The 12,712-nt window shown below is 39.3% G+C and overlaps 2 protein-coding genes across 7 annotated transcripts in view; one reads left to right on the plus strand and one right to left on the minus strand.

Moving 5' to 3' along the window:
• The window catches only part of MGLL (monoglyceride lipase), an 84,721-nt gene that overhangs the window by 65,133 nt on the left and 6,876 nt on the right, over positions 1–12,712 (minus strand). The gene's annotated exons all lie outside the window — the stretch shown is intronic.
• The window catches only part of KBTBD12 (kelch repeat and BTB domain containing 12), a 37,837-nt gene that overhangs the window by 5,370 nt on the left and 19,755 nt on the right, over positions 1–12,712 (plus strand). For 2 of the 4 annotated variants that reach the window (XM_085516909.1, XM_015875229.3), the window contains exons 2-4: positions 6,339–7,473; positions 8,223–8,493; positions 10,467–10,617. In XM_085516909.1, coding sequence (XP_085373035.1) covers positions 6,404–7,473; positions 8,223–8,493; positions 10,467–10,617 — 1,492 coding nt within the window. In that variant the 5' untranslated portion in view covers positions 6,339–6,403. Of the gene's footprint in view, positions 1–20; positions 5,347–6,338; positions 7,474–8,222; positions 8,494–10,466; positions 10,618–12,712 lie in introns of those variants that run through there. The other 2 variants (XM_015875230.3, XM_085516910.1) reach the window with 2 other exon arrangements.

The raw sequence follows: 12,712 nt of genomic DNA on the forward strand, positions 1-12,712 counted from the left end.
GTTGAATCCCTTCTTGGAGCTGAGCTGGGTGGGAACAGTGGGGCTTTGGGAAGTTGGATGTATGTCTCTTGAACAAGACTGCAGGTGCTGCTTTGCTCCCATCAGGGTATCTCCTGTGTGTCTGGGACTGCTCCATACCATCAGAAAGTTCGAAGTGTTTCATATGAGGTGTACAGATTTGTTGCAGATGTGTGAGTGCTGGAGCTGTGTTGGGTGCGCTGCATGGTTTTGCTGGGAAGTTTCTTTTCTGTTTGGATGTATGTACCCAAGTGCTTGCTTGGAATTGAAACTAGAGAAAGTCTGTGGTGAGGGCTGGTTTAAAACTGGAACTAATGTTAAGTTCTAAGGGTTTGCATCATTTTAATTTTGCTGCTTAGTGACTAGCACATTGAGGTCTGCATACCAATGTTTGCTAAGCAAAAGGATATGTACTTCAGAGTTTTATATAAACATAGGCAATTGCTGTTCGCAGTCTTTTCTTCTGTAAAGCTGCAAATAGAGTTTGATCTGCACCTAATTGTTAGATTATTTCTTCTAATTGTAATATAGTTCAGTCTATAAAAGCACAATATGATGTAATTGTTCCAGAAAGAAAACCTTTCCTGTACTCTGCAGTATGGTTAGAAAGAAAAGGAATGAGAAACTTCTCTAACCTCTCCCAGGCTGCTGAGAGAGCTAATGAACTGTATCTCAAACTCATTTTCCTTCTCCTGGCATCTATTGTTGGATGTGCAGGAAAACTTGTGCATCCTCTTACCATGAGGAGCACTTTGCCATTTCAGTTAGTTTTGATATGTAAGAAAATTATCTGCTTATATGAACCGTAAAAGAAACAGGTTCAGTGTATGCGAGTTTAGGTTCTATTCTTCTTGTGCAATTAGTGCACATCATTGCTCAGAGTGGGGGTTGTTTACAGGGAAGTGTTTGTGAGCAGAGCCATGTGCATTTTCTGTTTATGTTGTGGGATTCTTTTCACTGTCTCCATGGAGCCTTGAACTGGACCAAGATTAAGGTGAAGGCTTATTTGAAGATGTGGCCCATGAAGCTTTTCTTTTTTAGCTTCTTTGATTTTTATTTTTAATGAATCTATAACAGCTTAAAGAAAGGGGAAAAAAGGCTTTGTGTGCTGAGATAGGATCAATATTAATCCAGTCCCACATCAAGACCTCTGTCTTAGCTGTAAACAGGGCTCAAACTGTCAAACCTTTCCAGAATCACCAACTACCCAAGTGCTTTGAAAGGTGATTAAAGCAGCTCCAGGTCTCCCATAGTTAAGTGTGTTCCAAACCATTTTCAGCAGAATTTCAGGCTGCTTGAATCTCACTGCTAAGTGGTGGGGAGAAGCCAGACCATAACCCAGTAGGAAAGCTCTCACAGGCAGCAGGAGCTGGCTGTCAGACTTCTGAGGGCCTTGGCTCAGCTCCTTGGTGTCAGATGGCATGTGGGAATAAATAAGGTGCCACAGGATTGGAAGGAGAAAAAGAGTTGACATCTCTCAGATGTGCTGCTGTACGTTTGCAGCGTTCACTTCTTTAAAACCTTGCAGTTCCTGTTTTCTTTCCAGCAACTACGGGCACATAGGATGGTTTGGGTTGGAAGGGACTCATCATCTAGTTCAATACCCCTGATATTGAAAGGGACATCTCCATCTAGACCAGGCTGTTCAGTAGATTGGTTTGGATCACCTGAAAAACACCACCTGTAGGGCTGATCCAGGGAGACTGAGAGCACTGAGCAAGGAGAGCTCCTGGTCTGATTTCAGAGACCACATCCCCTGGCAAATCTTTTAAAGCACATTGGGGTTGAAGTTCTACTGTGGAAAGCATTGCAGACTCTGCAGTTCCAAAATTACACTGTGACCTTAAATAGAAAGCATAATTTTAACTTGCTTTGGTGCTTTTGAAAACCTGAAAAACCTAAATCTCTAAGTACTTAGCAACTGGTAGAACACTGAAAACTTGAGAGAAGTGAGATTTATGGTGGTGGATGAGATACACCCAAACACCAAATGTCTAATTGTCACAGGGAACCGTTTATTAGAAACATTTATCCGTATACCCTGTCAAACCACACAGACATAAATTCTATAAAAAGAGTTGGATGCTCTTCCACTCTTCTGCACTTCTCTTTCTATATTTTATCTTGCCTGGATGGATAAAAAATCACTGAAGAATAATATATAAATCAAAGCAAGAAATGTCCTGGAAGGTGACCTGTGGTTTCAGGGAACAGCTCTTTAGCTGCAGACCAGCAGTGCTTCCCTGTTTGATCATGGATAACTGTTATTTGAATGTGGTTTTTCAGCTGTTTGGACACCGAAGTGACAGAATCTTAGAACTGTTAAGCTTGGAGAAGGTCTCTAAAATGTTGAGCCCTACCATCCACTTATCACCAGTAATGCCCACTAATTGACTTCATTTAATCCATTGATTTTAATCACGATTTTAAAATGATATCCTATGAGGTCATAGCATAATTTCACTTCAGATGAAGTATCTAATTTATCCCCTATTAGCCCGGGAAAAAAAAAAAACAAAACACAATTGGATTGACATAATTTATTCTTGATAGGTGCTGTAGCTGCTTTTATCACCTTATTGCTCTCTAAGTTTGTGTAATTCAATTTCTCTCAGCATCTTTCCTAAAACTAGTTAAATTAGCCTATAATTCCCTAGAAGATTTCTTTCTATACCTTATTCTTGTGATATATTTTTCCTGATATCATGATTTGTATTATTATTTGCTCTTCCTGAGTACTGGGGTAAGATTTTAAATCCCTGTCTTAAATGCCAGCACAGCCTCTGCAATTAACCACCTGAATTATAATGCGATTATTATCCGGGTGTTGATTTCTGCCTGGCTGTGGCTGTCAGCCAAATGTCATAATGCACACAATTAGTAGATTTACTCCCTGGCTTACTGATAACAAAGGAAGCACAAATAATTCATAGGCAGAGGCACCGCTTCTTTGATGTGACTGAACTCTGATCCGCTCAGCACCTGAAGGGATGCAGGCTGAAGAAGGGCAGCCTCATTAAAGTGGAGAATAATGGAAACAATGCGAGGAGGAAGAGGAGGAGGAAGGGATGACCCATGCTGGGCGTTGTGACCTCTTTGGGGCTGGGTCCTGTGGCTCCCAGCCTCCTACTATGGCACAGGAACATGCAAATTCCTGGGGACATGGGGAGAGTCAAGGAAAACCCATGTCCCAGACTGAAATCATGTCTCTAATTACAAGGCTGCCTTTTTTTTCCTGGGGTTAAGGGAAATTCCTGATGAGATGTTTCCATCTGGTTCACAGTCCCTTTGCGCTGGGGCAGTTCAAAGAGGCTGCAATGTAACTGAGAATTGAGGACAGCGTTTATTTATAGTTGGATCATAAAAGCTGTAGAGCTGAGCTCGCAGCAGTGTGCTTATTTATGTTTTAAACAGCACCCCACTGCTGGTAAAACATGTGCTGTAGCTCTGGTATAACATTAAGTGTGGCTTTTTGTAAGGTTCATAACATAAAGGTTAAAAAAAAGCAAAAGTTAACTAACAAAACAGCTAACATGTAAATAAAGATAGCAGCCAAAAATGGAGGAAAATTAACAGTGCAGTTCTGAGATGAAGTAACACCAATGGAAGATTTGTACCTGGATCAATTTTTCACAATACCAGGAAGAAATCCCTCAAGAAGTTGGATTCTAGTTCCTTGTGATGTTACAAAGGATTTGAGCTTTATGTGGGGCTTTGTAATGACAACCCAGCCTCTGGCACCATCTCAGTACAGTGTCTCAATGCCAATTGTGTTTGTATCACATTTATCCTTTCTTTTAATATCAGTGTACTTTGCTTTCCCCTCTGGGTTACAGAGGAAAAAGAAAGCAGCTCCTTTTCATTATTACCTTTTAATAGTCTTTCCAGTGATACATGGGAGAATGTTAATATCTTTACAGTGACCTCACCTAAACGCTGCCAGAAGCCAGGAAAGGAGTGACAAGTCTGTAGCTAATGTAGGGGATGAAATTCTGGTTAATGAAAGGATTTATAGAATCACAGAATCATTTAGAGATGGAAGAGACCTGTAAAGGCCATCTGGTCCAAACTGAGTGATGGGTGAAGGCTATCTCCATCACTGTACGTGAAAAAAGGAACTGACTCTCTAGGAGGGTCTGTTATGACAGGATGAGGGGAAATAGTTTCAAATGAGAAGAGGGGAGATAACTCAGTTCTACATGTGCTTCCTGATACGTATAAAAGTCTGGAAAAGATGGCGATGTTTAATCATCTCACTTGTTCTTTGCACTGGAAATGCACATTTTTGTCCATTACAGAGAAGGTGAAGGATGTGTGAAATTATGGGATCAAAAAGAGGAGGGAGAGAAGCTGATAGTTTTGGAGGAAGTTTGGTTAGTTAAGGTCACTGAACTTGGAGGTCTTGTTTGTAGTAAACACTTATATTAAGCTGGAGGGTGGGCAGCCCAGTGAATGGCAGTACAGCTCAGCTGCTTGAGATACATGTTCTCATAACATGATCTTTTAGTCTTTAGTTCCTTTTATCAAAACACAGTGAAAATCAAACATTAGGAAGTAATAAAATCGCTAGAGGGGAAACAACAAATCGGCCACCTGATTACCACAAAGGATTAAAAAAAGAACAGCTGTTTCAAAAAAGGCTTTTGTTGAATGTAATGGCTGCTCCATAGGTGGCTGATGAAGAACTAAGACCTAAGGTTTCTTGAATTTCATTTCAGTGTAGCCTGGAGGAGAAGAAAAAAAACCTACATTCAACATCCCTTTATTTTTGTGTAAAAAATTATCTTTTATTGATTTTAAATATTACCATATGAGCTCTGAACCTGGCCCATGTTCAGATTGTGAAATTGATATTTTGTCTTCCAAATCCATTTTTTAAAGCCTGATAATAACCCAGATTCACGTCTCAGATGTGTTGCTTCTAGTTCCAAATTTAGAATATGGAAAAAATTGAAAAATCAAGGAAATGTAAGTCTTCAAGCATGCCTAGCTTTTAATTTAGCACTCAAAGTGAGGAATCTATTTAATTTGCTAAAATAGAGTGATGACCACTTCCAAAAACAACTGGACAGCTAAAGGAGTAGGACTGAAATTTATAATATAGCTGCAGATACCCTCTTCCTCTTTGAAATAACTGTAATATTAATTTCTTTTGGTCTTTCTCTGTAGAAAAAATCAGATGTCAAAGAATTTCATATAATCATTTTCTATGTTGATTCAGACTTCTTTAATGAAACACACTTCTTTATGCTTTCCACATTAGAGAAAGATTAGAGAAAGCAAGCTCAATCTGATGTACCAGATCCTGATGCTGCAAATTTTAAGCTGGTGAGGAATGTTACTCATTTGAGCAGTCTCATTAACCAATTCATACCATGCTACAAATGTGTTTCAAACATGGTTATACCATAGCTTTAGGACTTGTCTGTGCATCAGTGATTCATGACATGATTCCTTAATGCATTTCTGCCACAGAACTGTCTCATTATCACTTTAGAGGCAAAAACTGCTAAGGACTGATATCCCTCAAGTGATGGGTAGGCTTTATTCTTCTACTGACAGCTTTTCCACCGTACCTCACATTTTGGCTAATCTGAAAGCTCATGAGGTTTGCTGAAGGGCCCCAAATCCTTCTATAAATTGCCAGGGAACTGGGTTGCATTGGTGGCTTTATTTCCCACTGCTTTGCAGAGGTGTGTAGATCACTGTAAGAAGTAATGAGAGTAGCAAGCCTAGTGTGTTCTTTGTTTGTTATTTTAAATCTTAAAGTCTTTGTTGAAGTCCTGTCTAGAAAAAACTCCTAGTTTGAGTGGATCTGTGAACACTGAAAAGGCATTGCTCCATCCCACTGCCCAACCTTAGGGAGAAGTTGAGAATACAGAGTATTTCAGCACCGAATCAGTGGACTAATTTCCTTTGGGTGCACATGGAAGACAAAACTTGAATATCCAAGTTAAAGCCTGACCTTGAGTTTATTAGAGTCAGTGCAGATCTTTCACTTGATTGTAATAAAAGAGGAAAAGAAAGAGAAGGCAGCTGGAAAAAATCATTTCGAAGGGAGACTTTCTTTGAATAGTCACAAAACTTTGGGGAGGTATTGAATATTAAGTGGAATATTAATGATCATTTAGAGTATTGTTGTTTTTTTTTTTTTTAAGTCCTGGAGATCTTCATGAGTTCCTAGCATATTTTTACATACTATTCACATATTACTAGTTTATGACACCCTTTACGGAATGATTTACCTTTAGAAATGAACAGCACTATTAATTAGCCTATTGATTTATTCTTATTGAACCACATTACCCTTCTATCTCTAGAAACATTCTGGATGAAGACCTTGAATTCCAAGGAGATCTAACAAGAGAGAGTTTGGCGATTAACCATGGATCGTAGGACTGAGGAGAGGAGAAAGCATCGCCACAGCTTGACTTTACTGGATCAAGTAAAAAGAATGAAAGAATCATCAGAGATAATTGATGTTGTGCTAGTTGCTGAAGGTGAGAAATTTCCCTGCCATAAGGTGGTACTAGCTGCCTTCAGTTCTTACTTCAAAGCCATGTTTACCTGTGGCTTGGTTGAATGCACTCAAAGAGAAGTGGTACTGTATGACATCTCTGCAGAGAGTGTGTCTGTAATACTCAATTACATCTACAGTGCGGACTTGCACCTCACTAACCAGAATGTGCAGACTGTTGCAATGGCTTCGTATTTCATGCAGATGGAAGATGTTTTCAGCTTGTGTCAGAAGTACATGATGGACCACATGGATGCTTCCAATTGTGTGGGCATCTACTACTTTGCAAACCACATTGGAGCAGAAGATTTATGCGATCGAGCAAAGAAATACTTATTTCAGCACTTTGCTGAGGTGAGCTTACAGGAGGAAATATTGGAGATTGAAGTCCAACAGTTGTTGACTCTTATAAAATCAGATGATCTGAATGTTTCCAGGGAGGAAAGCATTTTGGACCTTGTCATTAGATGGGTGAATCACAGCAGAAAGTCACGTGCAGAACATCTTATCAAGCTCTTGAAGGAAGTGAGACTGGTACTGGTCAGCCCTTCCTTTCTCATGGAAGCCCGCAAAAGGAACACTGTGATCCTGTGCAATTCAGAATGCAGTGATATGTTTGAGGAAGCATTGAAAAGCATCAAACTAGCCACCCAACCTTCTCTCAGCTTGCGATATGGCATGGAGACTACTGATCTCTTACTCTGCATCGGCAACAACTCACATGGCATTAGGTCAAGACATGGGAGCTATGCAGATGCCAGTTTTTGCTACGCTCCTGCAACACAAAAGACTTACTTCATTTCCTCTCCAAAGTATGGAGAGGGTTTAGGAAGTGTTTGCAGTGGTGTTGTCACTGAGAATAATGAGATTATTGTGGCAGGAGAGGCAAGCGCTGCCAAAATGTCTAGACAAAAAAACAAGAACATTGAAATTTATAGGTGTGTACCCTGTTAGAAAATCTCTGATTATTTACAAATTTTAAGTAAAAACAAAAACTCAGAGATCAAGAAAAGACAATTACACAAAGCGCTCTTTTCCTGATACTTTTCCTGGAGATTTTGGCTACTCTGATCTGTTTTGAGGTCTGTAGTGGGGGGTAAATGTGTCAAGTGAATGACTTAAGGAATCCAGTAGGGCAGAGGAAACAGTCTTCTCTGAGATATCCATGTTGATGCTCAGAGATGAAAAGATAAAGACTGATAATTTAAATCTTATTCTAGTTTACTTAAATCTTTTTCAGATGGGCCTATTTTAAAGAAAGCCGTAGCTTTTCTGGATTAAAGACAATTAAAAATAACCTTTTTTCCAAACACAGGTACCTAAATTTAAAGAAGTAAATCCCTATGGGTCAGTTAAAGTAGCTCTATTTTCAGCTGTGCTGAGCTGTTGCTCTTCCTGCTAATTTCAGTGGGAAACAGTTATTGAACAGCACATGCAGAAAAATGGGACTCCTTACCTTGATTATGGTCAAGTATCTTTGCAAGAATGCTTAAAGTCAGGATCCCTCATCCTAAAAATGTTTGATCTTGCAAACGATGAGGCTAATTGTAAAAAGTCTCTATGAAGGAGAAAGCTCCTCTTGTCATTGCATCACTGAATAAGCACTGAAGATGAAGGGGACAGCATTTGTAAACAATCATTGGACTGCACTTAACCAGGGCATTTACAGCTTTGAATTTCTCTACAGATACCACCAGCGAGGAAATCAGTTTTGGCACAGCCTGTGCACCGCTGAGTTCCGTGAACTCTATGCATTGGGCACTGTCCATAATGATCTCTATGTGATCGGAGGGCAAATGAAAATCAAAAATCAATATGTGGTCACAAACTGCATGGAGAAGTACTCAATGGAGCAAGGTACCTGGAGAAGCACAGCACCTCTGCCGGTGCCATTAGCCTGCCATGCAGTGGTGACAATGAAGAACAGGCTCTATGTGCTGGGTGGCTGGACACCACAGGTTGAGAGAAGTGTCAATTATGTTTCAGAAAAATGTTTGGTTTTTTTATGTTGTGTGTTTTTTATGGTGCTTCTTGCATGGGAAAATAGATTGCTCACATTAATGTCTTTTCTAGGAAAACTTAACAGGGTAAAGAGGGATAATATCCATATATATATATATATATATGGATTATTTTATATAATTTATATATAAATTTTTATATAATTTTATATAATTATATATTATATATATAATGCTTCAACAGGGGTTTTCAATAGGGCTACTGATGCTATTTTCAGTACAACAGGTAATAGACAGAGCTATGCTACAAGGCAGGTGGGTATCGGAAATAGTGCTTGCTCTCTCCAGTCATTACCAGTATGAAAGATGCTTTCTAAGAGTTTAATCCATTCTTATTTACTGCTCGGTGCAGTTTAGTTTGGGGTATTCAAGGGGAAAAAAAGAAACTTTTACTTGGCACTGATTTAGAGCACCTGTAATTGTTACTGCCAACAATAATATTTTCAGACTGTCATCACATCTCATTGGTTTGTGATCACTTGAAATATATTACTGTTTGGAGTGCTTAGATGAGATGTATTCAGCAAACAGGATTTCCAGCTCTTTGGATCTTTAGATTGCTGAAATCCTCAAAGGAGACAGCAGAAAGATCAGAGAGCCTTTTTTGCACAAGAGAAGGGTTACCTTGCTGTTTAAAGAAGTAAATTATGAAAACAGGTTTAATGTAGAAACAATCTGTCCACTAAGAAAGGAGGAAAGAAAACTTGGACTGGAAGGTAGAACAGATACAAGTGTGAAAGTGAAATTCATCTGTTTGTCTTAGCAGGTCTCCAGAATAGATTGGAAGGGGAGAAAATGGGAAGGCTTAGATGCACACACTACAAACACTAACCCAGTGATGGTTTTAAAAAATCACAGGCACCTGGGAAATGCCTTAAATTCATAGCTGACACACAGCATGTGTGTACTAACAGCATGTGAGTGTGAATTCACACACAGGCAATCTGCAGTTGAGCAGACTAATGCTAATTGACTCAAAACTATAGCATTGTAACAGAGCAAACTGTCATGTGTGTCACCACAGAAATGATGTAGGATGTGAATTTAGAGCATGTCAAGTAGTGCCTGCTGTTAAGTATGTGCTCACTTTGTACTGAAAATACAGAGTTTCTCAGTGAATAAATCAGTATTTCACATCTATCATGGAGAAAAATGTGTCCCTGGCCACTCTAATGGAGTAATCAGGAGGTTCAACATTGCCTGTTAGTTTGACTTCTACTGTCTTGTACATTATATCATAGAACCACAGTATCATAAAGGTTGGAGAAGGCATCTAAAATTATTTAGTCCAACTGAGCACTTACCACCAACATTGCCCACTGTGTCCCACTAAACTATTTCCTTCAATGCTAGAAATGTCTCTTTGGAGTGCAAAGGAATAAGCAAAGTAAGAACGCATCAACCAGCTTTGCAAGTAAGCAAAGTAACTTTCTCTTCTCCATGTGAAAACTTTAATCCTGGGAAGTTTCTGAATTCTCACCATGAAGCCTACTGCATACAACTAAGATGTACTGCATGTGGCCTGAGTAACAACAAAAGTAGAAATTCAGCCATTAGCAGGAAAAGAAAATGCAGCAACTTTTCCCCTCTATTATTAGTAGTACTTCATAGGAGCCTTGCAAAATAAGCTGGTTCTGGTAGAGTTGGGCCCATAAATGTATCATTATTACCCAGATCCTCAGCTTTATTGCTACAAAATATAAATTCAGTCTTATTCACTTGCCTTCCACAGCATACTCCCAGCTACAAGTCGGGTGCTGTTAAACCATCCTGCATGCGCATCACTTTGCAGCTATAATGGATGTGTATGTTATTTATCTGCTCATCTGTCTGCTGTGATTAATTGCACACAGGCATGTGCGGAGGGCTCCAAATGTTGTATTATTATATGGCTGTCATATTTCATACAGATGGATCTGCCTGACGATGAGCCGGATCGATTAAGTAACAGAATGTTTCAGTATGACCCAGGCCGAGACAAATGGACAGAGTGTGCACCAATGAAGTACTCCAAATATCGCTTCAGCACAGCCGTGGTCAACAGTGAGATTTACGTCCTGGGTAAGAGGAAAGAGATTTTTAACAGATAGCACCACAACTTTGTCTTTTTTCCTGCAATTTGCTTCTGTGAAGAGAAATATCTCACCCTTTGCTACGTACTGTAGGACAAAGTGTGTTGGATTAAATGGACGGTGTTTTTTGGGATCTATTTCTTCCCAATGCAATTCCTTAGTGCTTGGACTAAGCAGATTAAATTAAGTGAATGCTTAGTGTTCTGAATTGACATAACAAAGGTATTTTGTTTTTTAAACTACTTTTCTTTGGAGTACTGATGGGAACTATAAATAATAATGAATTTTAAAGGATGAGTAGAGAAGCCCTGACAGCATCATTTCACAGGTGAGCAGTGGGAAGATAACTAACATGCCCTATGCCAAGAAGGAATGGTACAATAAGAGAAGAGAATTTGGATGTCCCAGACAAAACCACAACGGTTTGTAGATTCTTATAAAATTCAATGAATCATCCTCCTCCAACCAACTCAATGCACTGCATTTTTTTTTAATGGAAAGCCTGAATCTCTCACTTTGTTCTTTTTTAAATCAAAGTTTTCAGGCTTTTTTTTTTTTTTGTTTCAAAACAGAAGTTTGACCAAAAGTTTTATGAGTTTTGTGGAAGAGTTCAGCAATCTCCTTTCCCCAGATCTTTTGTCCCAGAATAATACTTGGCACGTCCCTAGTTCTGCAGTTCATCCATAGCATGACTTTTCCCTAAAGCAGTTCTTTATGGCCCCTCTGCCCAAGTCAGTAGAAAGAACATCACCTGCTTTTAAACACTAGTAGACATGACTTAGGACGAGAGGTTACGGCCTCAAGTTGTGCCACGGGAGGTTCAGGTTGGATATTAGAAAAAATTTGTTCTCAGAAAGAGTGGTATTGGCACAGGCTGCCCAGGGAGTGGTGCTGTCACTGTCCTTGGAGGTGTTCAAGAGCTGTGGAGATGTGGCACTGAGGGACATGGTTATGGGCCTAGTTGGGGTGGGTTGGGGTTGGACTTGGTGATCTTGGTGGTCTTTTCCGACCTTAAGATTCTATGACTTCTTTCAAGCATCTCTGGGCAGGTATTTTTAAATGATGTAAGTTTGTCAGTTCTTTCAGGTAGGATCTCTGTCTTCCCATATTTTCTGTACAGGTCTCAGGACATTTAGGATTAGCTGGAACTTAATAGCATAAATGAAAAATCACCTCGCAAAGCATTAATCCTCTCTAATATCTCTGATGTGTGAATACAAGTTCTATCATAAATGTGAAGCAAAAAGCATAGATGGTGCACTGGTTTTGAATGAGAAAATGTGGCAGCCTCCTTGATATACGAGTGTAATTTTTGCTGTCATCCATGTAGGTGTACACCTGTAGTAAGCAGTCTGTTGATTTCAATGGTGTTATGTTGGACTCTCTTTGTTCTAACCAGATCAGCGTCTGATACTTATCCATTGAAGTGTGATGTTTTGAAAAGTCCTGTTGGCACAGAACGTAAAGTACACACTCACTGTCTAAAAACCCTTCGCAGCCCAATTACCAGTGCCAGTGTGTAAAACCCTAATGATTTAAATGGAATTATTCTAGAGTCACACTTATGGGAGGAAAATGAGGAACTGATTAGAGTTTTTTGTCTGAATAATAGCAGTGTGCATGAACTTGCACCATGTGTCTGAATCAGCAATCCTGCAATGTAATTGTTGTGTAATATTCCTAGAGAATCCTATGCTATTTATACAGCGTAACTAAACCTTAAAAGGAAACGAACAGCATTTCCTAAGGCTCAAAATCCTTTCTCCTTTTCATCCCATTTGACTGTCTTCGCTCTTTCTCTCCATATTTTCCCAGGAACATAACTATATTCATTGGAAAGCCCAAGAAAGAGCAGTATTGTGTTCTTAATGACAGAGGCAATTGAGATAGTTTTGGAATAAAACCAGATGGGAGGACTCTATTTAAGGTCATGCATCTTAATCTCTTGCTTAAAAAAAATATCCTTTGCAGCTAAGACTGAAAACTCATTGCAGCCAACGGATAAATTAGAAAGATTTATCTAAATGAACCATTTGAATGCTACATTCATCAGCTTATAATGAAACACATTCTGCATAACTGCT

Source organism: Coturnix japonica, chromosome 15 (assembly GCF_054131305.1).
Source record: "Coturnix japonica strain WE chromosome 15, WE-NBRP24, whole genome shotgun sequence".
Classification (NCBI taxonomy): Eukaryota; Metazoa; Chordata; class Aves; order Galliformes; family Phasianidae; genus Coturnix; species Coturnix japonica.